Source organism: Carassius carassius, chromosome 37, assembly GCF_963082965.1.
Source record: "Carassius carassius chromosome 37, fCarCar2.1, whole genome shotgun sequence".
Lineage (NCBI taxonomy): Eukaryota > Metazoa > Chordata > Actinopteri > Cypriniformes > Cyprinidae > Carassius > Carassius carassius.
Window position 1 is genome coordinate 29,149,295 of NC_081791.1, and position 13,919 is coordinate 29,163,213.

The 13,919-nt window shown below is 44.3% G+C and overlaps 1 protein-coding gene across 1 annotated transcript in view; it reads left to right on the plus strand.

Annotated features, from left to right (window-relative positions):
• Nucleotides 1-9,908, plus strand: part of LOC132117628 (coiled-coil domain-containing protein 171-like) — a 23,925-nt gene extending 14,017 nt beyond the window's left edge. The window contains exons 18-29 of the mRNA XM_059526960.1: nucleotides 421-588; nucleotides 724-879; nucleotides 983-1,511; nucleotides 1,749-1,930; nucleotides 4,285-4,419; nucleotides 4,776-4,961; nucleotides 7,419-7,564; nucleotides 7,796-7,850; nucleotides 7,923-8,054; nucleotides 8,427-8,579; nucleotides 9,252-9,312; nucleotides 9,352-9,908. Coding sequence (XP_059382943.1) covers nucleotides 421-588; nucleotides 724-879; nucleotides 983-1,511; nucleotides 1,749-1,930; nucleotides 4,285-4,419; nucleotides 4,776-4,961; nucleotides 7,419-7,564; nucleotides 7,796-7,850; nucleotides 7,923-8,054; nucleotides 8,427-8,579; nucleotides 9,252-9,312; nucleotides 9,352-9,389 — 1,941 coding nt within the window. The 3' untranslated portion in view covers nucleotides 9,390-9,908. The remainder of the gene's footprint in view (nucleotides 1-420; nucleotides 589-723; nucleotides 880-982; nucleotides 1,512-1,748; nucleotides 1,931-4,284; nucleotides 4,420-4,775; nucleotides 4,962-7,418; nucleotides 7,565-7,795; nucleotides 7,851-7,922; nucleotides 8,055-8,426; nucleotides 8,580-9,251; nucleotides 9,313-9,351) is intronic.
• Nucleotides 9,909-13,919: the final 4,011 nt, after the last annotated feature.

Below are 13,919 nucleotides of genomic sequence, written 5' to 3' on the forward strand. Positions count from 1 at the left end.
CACACACTCACACACACATACACTCTCTCTCTCTCTCTCTCTCTCTCTCTCTCTCTCACACACACACACTCACTCTCTCTCTCTCATGCTCTCTCTCTCTCTCTCACACACACACACTCACTCTCTCTCTCTCATGCTCTCTCTCTCTCTCTCACACACACACACACACACACACTCTCTCTCTCTCTCTCTCTCTCTCTCTCTCTCTCTCTCTCTCTCTCTCTCTCTCTCTCTCTCTCTCTCTCACACACACACACTCTCTCATGCTCTCTCACACACACACACACTCACTCACTCTCTCTCTCTCTCTCACACACACACACACACACACATACACACACACACTCTCTCTCTCTCTCTCTCTCTCTCTCTATCATTAGTATGCTATTATTGGTTAATCTGACTGATGCTTGTGTTTAGGAGAAGCTGACGTTCCTCCACACACTGTATCAGCGTCTGCTCGCCGGATGTGTGCTGGTGACCCCGCCGCACAGCATGCTGGGTAGCTTCTCCTGGGCGGAGCTTAGCGCCGTGGTGCAGGAGCACGTGGACAGACTGACCTCTGACCTCTCCGCAGCCAATCAGAAGGTGAGAACGGGCTTATGGTAAAGATTTACTGTTGAACTGTGGAGAGGTTGTGTAGAAGTGTGTAGCTGTAACGTGTGTGTGTGTGTGTGTGTGTGTGTGTGTGTGTGTGTGTGTGTGTGTGTGTGTGTGTTTCAGGTGTCACACTTGGAGAGTGTGTGTGAGGGGAAGTCAGCTGCGCTGGAGAGTGTGAGCACTCAACTGAGACAGAGAGAGGAGAGCTGGAGCAAACAGAGAGAAGATCTCAACACACAACACACACACCTCAACAAGCAGCTACAGCACAAGATACAGGTACACTCACACTCACACACACACACACACACACACACACACACACACACTTACACACAGTGTTTTACACTGCTATATGCTAGTGTCTCTCTCTCTCTGTCAGGATCTCAGCAGGCAGCTGCAGCAGGCCGAGGGGCGTGTCCACTCTCTGGAGCACACTCAGTGTGAGCAGGAACAGGAAGTGATGCGTCTGGTGAGCGCGAGCGGTGTGTTAGCGGGATGTGTGCGTGGTCTGCGCAGACAGGTGTGTGCTCTGGTCTGGCAGAAGACTGTGCTGCAGGAGCAGGTGTGCGGCGCAGACGTCCTGAGGTCAGAGGTCAGCAGGCTGCTGCAGGCGCTGGGTGACGGCGGGGTCAAAGGTCACGGTGTGCGCAGGTTCCGCAGCGGTGTGATCGCGGTGCTGGCGGCGGGGCGTCTGCGTGCGCTGGGACGCAGGTCTGCGGTGATGTTCAGGGTCGTGCTGGGGCTCGGTCTGCAGCCGCTCCTGAGCGTGAACGAGCTGAAGCTCGGAGAGGAAGAAGAAGAAGAGGAAGAGGAGGACCGCAGGGTGATGAAGATGCTCACATCCTCCAAGCTGCTCGAGATCATACACACCTGCATGGAGGAACTGCAGCAGGAACTCAACAGAGGTGGTGAGAAACACACACACACACACAAAACATTACCTGTTAATTACAGAACTGTAATTGGAGTAATGATGCTGAAAATACATACACAAATAAATGTTGTGTGTGTGTCTTGTGTGTGTGTCTTGTGTGTGTGTCTTGTGTGTGTGTCTTGTGTGTGTGTCTTGTGTGTGTGTCTTGTGTGTCTCTTGTGTGTGCGTGTGTGTGTGTCTCTCTGTGTGTGTGTGTGTGTGTGTGTGTCAGGTGGTGTGAAGGACTCCTCCTGTGTGTTGTCAGCAGCTCAGAGCTCCTGTAGGAAGTTGCTGGAGCGGTTGCTGTCAGACGTGGACTCTCAGTGCTGCGGGAATTATGGGAAGGATTCGTTAACACGGCGACTGGCTGACGGACTTCACACACTCGTCAGACACAGCTACTGTAACAGCAAGGTACGTACACACACACACACACACACAGAGACCGGGCATAGACTCAGGGGTGCTCTAGGGAAATGTCCCTACCAATATCCAGCGACTACTAAATTGTCCCTAGCAATAATTTTGATCGAATAATTAAATAAATGATTATGTTTTTGTAATTTCACATGCAGAAAAACGTCAGACCGTTGATATTACCTAAAGTATTAACGTTTTGTTACTACAGCAACAGTGGAGTTTTCTTTCAGAATCATCCTGGGTCCAGTTTGATTAAAGGAACACTCCACCGTTTTTTGAAATAGGGCTTATTCACATTATTTCCTACATTTAGATAGGTGGGCAAATGCATTTTTGTGTCAGTGCATGCATTGTTTTAGTTTGACTGGGTCGGCGTTAGCTTAGCTTAGCACAATGAATGGAATCCTTTGTTGCCAGCTAGCATGGCCTGAGTAAAAGTGATCAAAAAAATGTAAAAAACCCACCTAATTACTTCTTGTGGCCTGCGTATTCACAACGAGTACAAATAGCGATCCAGATTAACACTAGGCGATTTCCTAGGCAGATATTGACTTGGGACTATATTATGGGGAAGCACAGGCGAAGCACTGCTACTTCGGCGCAGAGATATCACGCAACACATGAAATCCCACGACTTCCGTCAACATAGCGGCGTGCAACGCGTCAAAAAAACCAGAAGAAAAACAACATACCGGCGTGACCTGCACCGAGTGTCTTCGCTTTTGGATGATTTATTTTGAGAAGTTACAGCAAACATGGTTATTACCTGCATAGCAAAAGGTTGTGAGAACAAGCAAAGGACATACACGAATGTAATGTTTCACAGAATTCCACCTAATGTGGAACTGAGAAATAAATGGCTAGCAGCTCTGGAGATCTGTAGTTCAACGCCTCTCAACAAAATAAAGCAGTATCGTGTTTGCGAAGAACATTTTGCACCAGAGGACTACTTTGAAAACACAGGAAGAACAAAGTGCACATGTAAGTTGTCTTTTATTTCTCTTCCTATATAACCTATATTGCCTGTGAAAACATCAACTCTATGTGAATACAGGTATAATATGGGTCGATCTATACATGCGTCATGATTAAAATAATTACTTACTCTGTGGACAGCTGTCCATTTGGTCCATTCGGCGTGGGGCGTTTTTTCCAGTTCACTTTGTCACACCGGAAAAAAAATCGAGTACTGCAGAATGGATCAGCGCCGTGAAATCCTCTGTAGATGTGACACAACTTCGGGCACGCTCATCTTGATCTGACGTGTTGAGCCCGGTCATCAATGGCAAAAACATGTCCCACCCTCTACAGCATAGACACTCTATTTCCGTCGGCATAGATTGGCATATTCCCCCACATTCACACCACCAGTTCATGTTTGCTCTCATCACGAGCGATCGCAACCTCCTCCTCCTGTCGTTCTATTTCCAAAGCACGCAGCTCGTCTTCTGTAAACTCTGGTTCAAATAGGTATGGTTCTGGTTCACGAAGTCACCCTCCTCGTCTCTCTCAAAATCAGCCATGTTCATCGCCATTCGTGTACTGTAAGGAAAATAGCCAGGCAGCTACTATTCACGCCGGTATGTTGACGGAAGTCGTGGGATTTCATGTGTTGCGTGATATCTCTGCGCCGAAGTAGCAGTGCTTCGCCTGTGCTTCCCCATAATATAGTCCCAAGTCAATATCTGCCTAGGAAATCGCCTAGTGTTAATCTGGATCGCTATTTGTACTCGTTGTGAATACGCAGGCCACAAGAAGTAATTAGGTGGGTTTTTTACATTTTTTTGATCACTTTTACTCAGGCCATGCTAGCTGGCAACAAAGGATTCCATTCATTGTGCTAAGCTAAGCTAACGCCGACCCAGTCAAACTAAAACAATGCATGCACTGACACAAAAATGCATTTGCCCACCTATCTAAATGTAGGAAATAATGTGAATAAGCCCCATTTCAAAAAACGGTGGAGTGTTCCTTTAATATTCAAATAAAATAATGCGTGATTGAGACACCCTGCGCTCTGATGCTTGTTGGTTACAAAATAAAATGGTGTAATTATTATCTGTAAAACATAGCCTACTAACAAAAAAACAAAAATCTGTTTATGAATTAAAAAATATGAATATGATGGCTACCATAAGCTACAAATAAAGAGCTTAGATGACATTAAGCTGCGGCTGAGAGGGTGATCTGGGCTGTGTTTCCCAAAAGCATCGTAAGCTGAAGTACACCATAGACCCGAACGAAAAACGTACAGTGCTCTTGAGAAACACAGCCCTGCTCTCATGTCCATGTCAGAAGCAAACCTGCGTCCTTGCACACATATGATGTGTGTGTGTGTGTGCGCGCAGATGATGGTGGCGTCTCTTCAGAAGCACATGCTGGAGTTCACGCAGCGTCTGCATTCAGCGGAGGTCGAGCGCAGGAACCTGAGACTGGAGATCTCACGCATCAATCGCACAAACAGCTGCAGGGACACACACACCGTGAGTCACAGCAACACACACTGAAACACAACTGTGTTCAACAGTGATGATAATCACAGATGTTTCATATTATTCTGATTTCTGAAGATCATGTGACACTGAAGACTGGAGGAATGATGCTGGAAATACAGCGGAGCATCACAGAAATAAATTGCACTTTAATTGATATTAAAATAGAGAACAGCTGCTTTAAATTGTAATAATATTTCAGAATTTTTACTGTATTTTTAATCAAATAAATGCAGCTTTGGTGAGCAGAAAACAATTCTTTCAGAATCATTAAAAAAAAATCTTAATGATTCCACTATTTTGACCTGTAGTGTGTGTGTGTGTGTGTGTGTGTGTGTGTGTGTCAGGCGTGTGTGCCCCTCCAGCGGTTCGAGAGTGTGTGTGAGGAGCTCAGCAGTGCCCTACAGAGAGAGCAGCGCGCTCAGGCTCTGCTGCACGACCAGGCCTCTCAGCTGCAGCAGCTGGGCCTCAGCATGGAGCTGCACACAGGGGAAGAGCTGGAGAAGGACCGCACACTCGCACAGGCTGTACAGGTACACACACACACACACACACAGATACACTCACAGACACACAAACAAACAAACCACACAGAGACACACAGACACACACACACACACACACACACAGATACACTCACAGACACACACACAAACCACAAAGAGACACACACACACACAGATACACTCTCTCACACACACACACACAAACACACGTTTGTTTTTGTGTAAAGTGTGTTCATCCCATAGGTGTAATGGTTTTTATACTGTACAAACTGTATATTCTATGGCCCTACACCAACCCTACACCTAACCCTAACCCTCACAGGAAACATGCATTTTTACTTCCTCAAAAAAACTCATTCTGTATGATTTATAAGCTTGTAACCCATGGGGACTTAAATTTAGGCCCCACTGTGACACGAGTCCCCATGAGTCTGTGTGTATTCAGGTTTAAGTCCCCACCAGAATAGAAAAACAAGTACACACACACACACACACACACACTGTAAATCTCTCAGAACTGATCCACGTTTGATGTTCCGTTTAATCTGACCATCACATCAAAGCTCATGACAGCATTAAGAAGTTTATTTTACTTTGCACATTATATTTTCTTCTCAAAACTAACATTTATTATTATTTTTGTATTTTCTTGAGAACAAGGTGAATAATAATAATAATAATAAAAACAACAATAAATATAAAATACTTAAAATAGTTACGAAAAAAATAAAATATTACATTTTCATTTTAAAGAACTAATAATAATGAGACACAATATCTAACAGTTAATTCTAGGCAAACAATAAAAAGACATTTACCATTTTTTATGCAAAAATATTTTCTTTTTTAGTATTTTTTATATATTTATTGTTGTTTTTGTAATATTATTTTTCAACTTGTTGTCACTATGAACATGGCCTTGCCGCTGGAAAAATAATAAATAATGCTAGTTTTGAGAACATTTCCAAAGTGTAATAAATTCAGCTTCTTCCATCATGACCTTTGCAGTGACGGTCAGATTAAATATGGCACATCAGATTCACAGCTGTTGATTCACATGTTTGAATAACATGATTCATTATTTAGTTGTTTTGAAGCTGTAGTTATCGAGGTCATTATCTGACCGTACAGTTTCCAGCTTCAAGACCAGCAGGTTTCAGGGTCCGGAGCTCATTTATTAGTTTATTTTGATGGAGTTATAGGGCTGTGACGGTTGTCTACTGCCACCGGCGGGGGTGCACGTGACGTCACAAACTCTATAGCAAGCGTAATATAAAGTTTTGTATATAGGTGTAATAACTGTAATAGTTGCAAATTCTAAATCTATGGTAATTAACAAATTACCTCAAACACAGCGTTTCCTTTAGATCGGCAGATTTGAGCGCAGGAAAATACAGTTTATGCATTCAGCAAATTAATTTAGTGTTGGGCGATGGATGGGAAAGCAAATACCGCAATGATCGCAAACGCTGGTTGGTCAGGTTTAGTGAGGCTTTCTCCAAACTGGCCAAATACAAACGAGACCGCGATAAATAAAAGATGGTAACAAGAAATATGGCAACGATTCCTAAAGAGAGCGCGTGCAGATGAGGAGTTACGGAGCTTGCTTGGTGGCAGAAAAGTAAACCGCGTTGCGACAGGTTTAGTCTGTCTAGTGTCTATACAGGACATATGAACTCTGTGTCAGTACGTCACAGACCGGACGGGGATTTATCATGTCGTGTTGTGCTGCATCCAGTGTAGCGTCACTGATTATAATCAGTATTTTGTCGCTCGCATCCGTTAGACACAGTGTATTTAAGTTTCTTATTTAGGCTACTTTCTTGTTTAACTGCATTATTTCTTTGATATTTATTTTAGTGTTTTGCAGGCGGCGTTCACTGACAGAAGAGCTCAAATAAACACGAACTGACGATTTAGTATGTGTTAGATGAGTGATGAGTGCATATAAATATATCTAGTATTTAAAATATATTACATGCATGCACAGTTTAAGTCAGCTTTAATCACCTTTTTTGGTAATTCCATGAATTAACTGACCACGACACTGCTTGCACATAGTTTATTTCGCAGTTTGATATGAAAGGATACGCACAAAGGAAGCGCGCACCGGCGACTTTGAGCACAGGACCGTCCGCGCTCGCTTAACTTGCACCTGATAATAAAGTGAAGTGGAGCGCGTGTCTGAATCTGAAACGTCTCCTGTTCAGTTATTCTGCGACTGAATAAATTCACTTCTTGTCATGAGAAAAAGTGACAGAAGCAGCAGTTGTGAGTGGGTGGCCATCCCCGCCCCTACGTAAAATAATTTGAATACGTTAAACTGAAAAAAAATTATCGCCTACGTTAACAAGCACATTGTTACAAGCACATCCATGACTACCGCGGTGGTAAAAATCAGCCACTGTCACAGCCCTACTGAGTTATTCACATCACAACAGACATTAGAACAAGGAATGAGCGAGACTCTGGTTCTCTCGTCAGAGTTTGTCAGACGCCAAGCTGGAGCTGAGGAGGAAGGATCAGTCGCTGCGCTCGCTGGGGAAACAGCTCAGCCAATCACAGCAGGAGATCAAACAGCTGCAGCATGACATCACCAGAGCCGAGAACACACTGACCACCACAGAGATGTAACACACACACACACACATATCCTATCTGTTAGGGTGTACTCACACACTAGGCACAGTTGCCTTGAACCGAGCCCGAACGATAATTGTAATTATTTTTTGTTTCCTTTAAGATAAAATATTTACCCCATGAGTTTTTTAATGAATATTTAATTAAATACACATTAGCTAGATTCTTTGACGGGTTTCATGATATTGACTCAGGATATTACACTGCATACATGTTTACAGGAATAAAGAGTCTCTGATGAGCTACATGACGTCTGTGGAGGAACATTTACAAGAGGCAAGAACACGCTAACAACATTGAAATGTGCTTTTCTGTTCTGCATGTCTTCATGTTTTCTGTGGTTTTCAGATGAAAGATCATGTCATTCTGTCCAGAAGAGCGTCTTCACGGGATGATTTCACCCTACAGCTCTCAAGATTGTCCCTCATACCGTCAGACTTGCAAAGGATCATGGGAAACCCAGAGATAGAAGCATGTCGGGTACAAAACAACTCACAGTTCACATTCTTCAGCTTAGTATACAAAGTACATATTGTGCTAATGTGGATGCTAGTTCATGCTTAATTGCATGCAGATTCACACTTCTTTACTAAGCTTGCATGCTAGGTGTGCATGCTGATGCATACTTTATATTATTTATATTGAGCATGCATACTTAATACTTGATAATTCTATCATTGGTGTGCATGCTGATGCATACTTTATATTAAACATGCATACTTAGTATGCTTATTAAAGTGCATACTTCATGACAGTCACATACTCCCTCTCTCAGAGCAGGATGTGGACTGGGAGTCTCTTACCTTACAGTGTGAATGAATATCATACTGAATGTGTGTGTGTGTGTGTTAGCGTTTGGTGATGCGTTTCCTGGAGCTGCATCAGCTGGTGTGCTCAAAACTATCATCTCAGGAGAGATCGATCTCATCACATGAGTCTCACATCACGGCTCTGAAGAGTGAACTACAGCACGCCTGCCTGCGGGAGAGAAACAGCGGTGTACCGGTGAGAGACTGGTGGAAATGATGATATTAAAGCTGAATTTTAGTATTGATTATTAGTTGAAAAACATATTTCGGTAATGATTGTCATCAATTTGTGAACTAAATCTGCTGTGATAGACAGAGCTGTTTAGGCCCATTGTATGCTTGAATGTGGACGTGTGCATTTGCATGTCCAAATCTGTATAAAAACTATAAATAGCATTAAAATAATGCAAATTGATGCCCATGCATATTTTGTTTTAGTTTGAGTTGCTATAAAACTAGCACGCTTGCATAGCGTTCCTTTTAAAATCTTAATAATATTTTCACTTGTTTGCACACTTGAATTTTCAGTAGCTTTAATTGATGTTTTAGTATACTGAAGTGTAATGTTTTCATAGTGTATACATTTTTATAATAAAAGGATTTTTGTCCAACACTAGACAGAATACTAGGTCTATATTATCTAAGTTACCTACCGTTCCAGCTTCCCATTCAATACTTTTACTGGAGTAATATTTAATTAGGCTGTTTAATCATTTAAAATGAACAACGAGTACTAATACTGCAGTAATATTTCATTAGAGTGTCTGTACTTTTACTCACTTAAAAATCAGCACTTATACTTTTACTAGAGCATTGTTGCATATTTGTGTGTTATGTAGTCTCTGTGAACTCTCTGTCTTTCTGGTAGCTGCGTGCGACCTCCGACCCGTCAGCAGAGGTGGATTATGGGACGTGTTTTCTGACAGATGCTGCGGTCTCACTGAGAGGCTCCTCCAGAAGCTCGCTCTCAGATCTTCAGAGGACAGTCAAAGAGAGAAAACACTGATGAACTGAAGCTGAATCACTGTGAAACAGGAGCGTTTCATCTTTATAACATCTGCTTTCTCACTTCCTGTGGATGATGTGTAATCGTGACACTGTTAGCTTGTGTTATTAAATCTGCTGTGGTTTATCGATGCCAGTGCTGCAATGTTTCTCACATACACAAAACGACACCGAGGGGAGAGTGGGGTAAGATGTGTCGCACCCTAAAGCTAGTATAATCCACAGGTTTTTTAAATGGTTTTACATTTTTGAGTACAAGAACTCATTTTGTCTCTTTTGGCATTTTCAGTCAAAAAATGACTCCTATGTGACAAATCTGGGAGTCATTTTTGATGCCGACCTGAAGTTCGACAAAAAAAATTAATTCAGTGGTCAAGACCAGCCTTTTCCAGCTAAAGTGACTATGAAAGTTAAAGCCCCTCCTCACCTTTCATGATTTTGAGAGTAATTAACGCTTTTATTTCAACAAGGCTTGATTATTGCAATGCCTTGTATGCTGGAATTAGTCAGTCATCACTTTCACGATTACAGATATGTACAAAATAATGCAGTTCGTTTCTTGACTGGGACAAGAGAGAGATGACATATTTCACCTATACAGGCCTCTCTCCATTGGCTTCCCGTGAAACAATGAATTGATTTCAAGGTTTTAACATACGTGTTTAAAGCTCTACATGGTCTTGTCCCTAACTATATATGAGCACTTTTAAGTTTCTATTCTCCTCAGAGATCACTCAGATCTTCAGTCCAGCTGTTTTTAAATGTCCTGAAATCTCGTTTGAAAACAAAAGGCGAACTTTTTCAGTCTATGCTCCAAAACTTTGGAACACACTTCCCTTAACTATCAGAGCTTCTCCTACATAAAGACTTTTTAAACCATCAATTAAAACCTACCTCTTTTTTCAGCCTTATTCTTAAATTGGATTTATCTTATGTACTTCTTAAATGATAGGGGTTATAGTTTTTTGGGATATAGTTGGTTTTTATATTTTTATTTTTACTATAACAATTTTGTTTAAAGGTCCCGTTCTTCGCGATCCCATGTTTTAAACTTTAATTAGTGTGTAATGTTGTTGTTGTTAGAGTATAAATAATATCTGTAAAATTCTAAAGCTCAAAGTTCAATGCCAAGCGAGATTTAACAGAATTCGCCTACAAAAAAACGACCAGTTCAGGGGGCGTGGCCTTGTTGTGCTCCGACGGAGAAGAGGAAGAGCTGCGTTTGTGTTTGTCTCCATGTTGTTGAAACGCTGTTATTTTCATCTCAGAGTCCAATCATCTTTGTTTGGGCTTCCCAGGGGCGCTGTACTTGGAGATTAATGGTTACAATTTTATGTTTAACTCGGTTCCCGAAAATTATAATCCACATGTAAAACTATGTGCAGCACATTTTGCTGAGGAGAGCTTCCTCAATCTCAACCGGATTCGCACAAAGATTATTCTTGAAAGATGGAGCAGTTCCCTCTTTGTCTGGAGAAGGCGTTGTTTATGGACCACAACCGGTAATTGTATTGTATTATTTAAGTTGGTGCGTTTAACAGTTTCTGTAACTTATTACACAAAGGGCAACGCTGTTTAGCTTTGTTAACTAGATGGTAGGGCTGTGCAGCTGCTGTCGAATTACAACACAGGAACCGCTGGCCCAATCAGAACTCGTCACATATTTCTGAAGGAGGGACTTTATAGAACAAGGAAGTCAGTCATCAGCCCTTTTTATGACAGTGAAAACCATAGACCGTAAAAGAAATGGACACAGCGACCCCATTGGAACTCAATTGAGACAAGTGAAGCCCATTTCCCTTTCATAGGTCACTTCGATGCTGCGGTGACGTCACCGGTATGGGAACACCCCTCGGTGTGACGAATGTCTGAAGCCCTATACCATCTCGCCAATCCTATTGGCCAAATAGCGCTTGGCACCACCCTTACGCATGCGCACGCATCGTATACCTGGGTGCGCACACTATTTCGTTCAGATTTCATTCCTTCAGGGAAGCGAATCATCTGTGCCCTAGGAATCATCTCGCATTGTCAGCGGTTTCTATGAGCAGTGCTAACTCCTCTTCATGGACGCGATGAATTTTGCGAAAGTGTAAGGAACCGTGTACCAGGTTCATCACAAAGGCAGACTCTCATGAAAGGTGCGTAGTATGTTTAGGCTTACATCATGCACAGGCAGCGCTTAGGGGCCTTTCTTCTTGTCCCCACTGTGATGGACTGCGGCTCAGAGTACTGCGCTCGGTGGAAGTATTTTCTAATGTTTCCCCTGTGTCTAACCCCCGTCATGTCACTTCTGCGGCTGCCGAGGCTCCGCACGAGGCGATAGCTTGGGGTGACACGTGCGACATGGAGGAAATTCCAGCGCTGCGCTGTCCTCAAAATCCAAGTCGCTCGCTCTCCCCTACCCTGGTGCAGGAAAAGAGTTTTATTGAACCTGTCGTCTTCTCTAACGAGGATTTTCAGCCCACACCGGAGACATGCGATGCCATCTCCTTCGGTTGTGGACGATATGATGACGACATTTTATCCACCGCGGCCTCGGGGTCTGAGGACTTCGCGGCCGACACTAGCTCTCTCCCTCCTAGTGGACAGGAGAAGCGTGTTTCCCCCTCCTACAGCGAGCTGTTGGATGTGGTTTCTCGCGCGGTGGGTAAATTGGGACTGGATTGGGAGGTTGAGAAGTCTCGCCCCCTTCTTCCCTCTAAGGCGTGTCGAGTCACGTCCAGCCTCGTTGGGAAATCCTACATGGCCGCTGGCCAGGCGGCTGCTTCGCTCCACTCTATGGCGGTCCTTCAGGCCTACCAAGCGGAGCTCTTAAAGGAACTTGATGAAGAGGAGGGTATCACACCCGAGGCCGTGAAGGAATTACGATGAGCAACGGATTTGGCGCTACGCGCTACCAAACATACTGCTCGAGCAGTGGGCCGTTCCATGGCTGGTTTGATTACGGTCGAGTGCCACCTCTGGCTTAATCTCACCGATATCAAAGAAAAAGATAAGTCTTTTCTTATGGACGCCCCCATTTTTAAGGACGGTTTGTTCGGAGAGGCTGTCACTTCGGTGGTGGAAACATTTAGAGCAGCGAAACAGCAATCAGCCGCTTTCCGCCAGCTGATTCCTCGCAGGCCCAGGGAGGTTGAACGCCGGCAGGTGCCCGCGCGTTCTCGCTCAACCTCCTCTCACTGCCAACAAGTTGCCTCTCGGGAAGAGCCTTCACCTATGGCGCCCCCTCGTAAGGATTGGGGCCCTAAGGTTTTTCCACCGGCTCACCAACGACAACGTAAGAGGTTAAACCTGAGCTCGACGGCTAATGCCTCTCGTTCTTGGGCTCCGAATAGCAGCTCCTGATGTTCTCGCTGCTTGCCAGGGACTGTGCCCTCCACTAGAGAGCGCTGTTGGACCGCTTTTGCGGTCGACGACCCGTTTATGACGGCTCACACAGCCGCCGCTTTTTCGCTAGCGGCAGAGCCCGATGTTCATCCTGTTGGACTAATTCCTGCCGTGGACACGTTTCAGGATTATACACCATGAGACGCAACGACTTTTACGCATGCACTTCCCCTGTTCACGAACGCCACGAGCTTTTCGTGCCCGGACATTTTAACGCGTATGAGAATGTTGCAGGAAGCGGAAATCTTGAGACCGCTAATGTTGTTTCGGGCCGCGTGGGAACGCTTGCCCGACATCTCACAATTGGTGTTACGCACAATTTGTCACGGATACACTATTCAGTTTCGAAAAGGCCCGTCTCCTTTCCGCGGAATTCTTCCCACGGTTGTGAAACCGATGGAAATAGCGGTGCTGCGACAGGAGATGTCAACTCTGCTGAGCAAAGGGGCTATAGAAGAAGTACACCCCTCTCAGATGGAGTCATGGTTTTACAGCCGCTATTTTGTGGTACCAAAAAAAGACGGCGGGTTGCGACCCATACTGGATTTACGCCGTTTGAATCTTGCACTCAGGACGAGCAAATTCAAGATGTTAACGGTAAAGTCTATTTTGTCTCAGATTCAACCAAATGACTGGTTTGTCACGATCGATCTGAAAGATGCATACTTTCATATTCAGATCATCAAGAGACACAGGAAGTTCCTCAGATTCACTTTAGAGGGCAAAGCGTATCAGTACCACGTTCTTCCATTTGGCTTAGCTCTGGCTCCCCGTACTTTTTCAAAATGCATGGACGCAGCTCTGGCCCCGTTGCGGCTCCAGGGCGTTCGCGTTTTGAACTACTTGGACGATTGGCTGGTGATAGCACTATCGCAAACTCAAGCACACACTCATCGGGATCTTGTGCTGAATCATTTAAACAGCCTGGGCTTACGCACAAATTTCCAGAAAAGTGTTTTAATTCCCTCTCAACGGATAACCTTTCTGGGAATAGACTTGGACTCTCGCGTGATGACAGCAAAGCTATCTCTCCCGCGCGCTCAGTCGATCGCGTCATGCGTGCGTCGCTTCAAAGCGGGTCGCACAGTGACAGTGAGCTTGTGCCTCAGACTTTTAGGTCTAATGGCAGCGGTAATCCGTC